This window comes from Helobdella robusta (genome assembly GCF_000326865.2).
Source record: "Helobdella robusta unplaced genomic scaffold HELROscaffold_24, whole genome shotgun sequence".
Taxonomy (NCBI): domain Eukaryota; kingdom Metazoa; phylum Annelida; class Clitellata; order Rhynchobdellida; family Glossiphoniidae; genus Helobdella; species Helobdella robusta.
The window spans coordinates 2515496-2516414 of NW_008704261.1; the positions used below are offsets into that span (position 1 = coordinate 2515496).

The following is a 919-nucleotide window of genomic DNA, read 5'->3' on the forward strand; positions in this document are numbered from 1 at the left end:
GGCACCGAGGCGGAAACTGCCTGAGGCTCCAGATCCTTTCGACTGCTTTAGCGTTTCCGACTTGACGCCATTCCTCAGGGCTACTNTGAGGTGGGTGTTGACGGAGTGTTCGTCGCTTCCGACCTTGAAGTTTGCCATGAGGTACTTGAGTATGGCCTGCCTGGACGATCCGCCGCGTTCTTTGAGAGCGACGAGAGCCTGGCGAACCATTTCGTTGTAGGACGGATGTTCTACGACTTTTTTTGTACTTGCGGCGGCCGCTGACTTTTTCTTGCCACCGGCGGCAGATTTTTTGGAAGCGGCTGTCTTCTGCGCATCACCTACATCGGCGTTAGATTCGACGTTAGCAGACATTTCGCGATGAAAAATTTAGACGAGACGGGGGAGATAGAGAGAACGCGAGGTTAACTGAAACGGTACAGGAGAACATGAAACATTTGCCTTTATACCGATATTTAAACGCCTACTTAACGGAGAGCTTCATTTTAGTTCACACGTGATCATTTACGATCGTAAGCGAGCACCTAGATTAATAGTCTCCTAAACTTTAAGGAAGGAATGAATGAAACTAACACAAAGTTCTTATACATTTGTATAATTACATTTTGTTGTACAATATTTAAAAATTTTTTCTGGAAGATTATATCGGTGATTCATTAATTATTTTATAGCTTAACCAGCACATCCACTTTTTGAATCACATTTGTGAACGACGATTAGTCTTATTTAATGTGTTTTAATGTGTTGTTTCAAGTTATTTAATATATTTAAACTCCTACCTAACGGAGAGCTTCATTTCAGTTCGCACGCCTACGTGATCATTTACGATCGTAAGCAAGCATCCAAATTAACAGTCTCGTAAGCTTTATGGAAGGAATGAATGTGATTAAATAAAATAAATGAAACAAACACAAACATT

At 41.4% G+C, this 919-nt stretch overlaps 1 protein-coding gene across 1 annotated transcript in view; it reads right to left on the bottom strand.

Moving 5' to 3' along the window:
- HELRODRAFT_172833 (hypothetical protein) overlaps window positions 1-354 on the bottom strand; it is a gene marked incomplete at both ends in the record, with an annotated part of 1408 nt that extends 1054 nt beyond the window's left edge. The window contains one exon of the mRNA XM_009019463.1: window positions 6-354. Coding sequence (XP_009017711.1) covers window positions 6-354 — 349 coding nt within the window. The remainder of the gene's footprint in view (window positions 1-5) is intronic.
- Window positions 355-919: the final 565 nt, after the last annotated feature.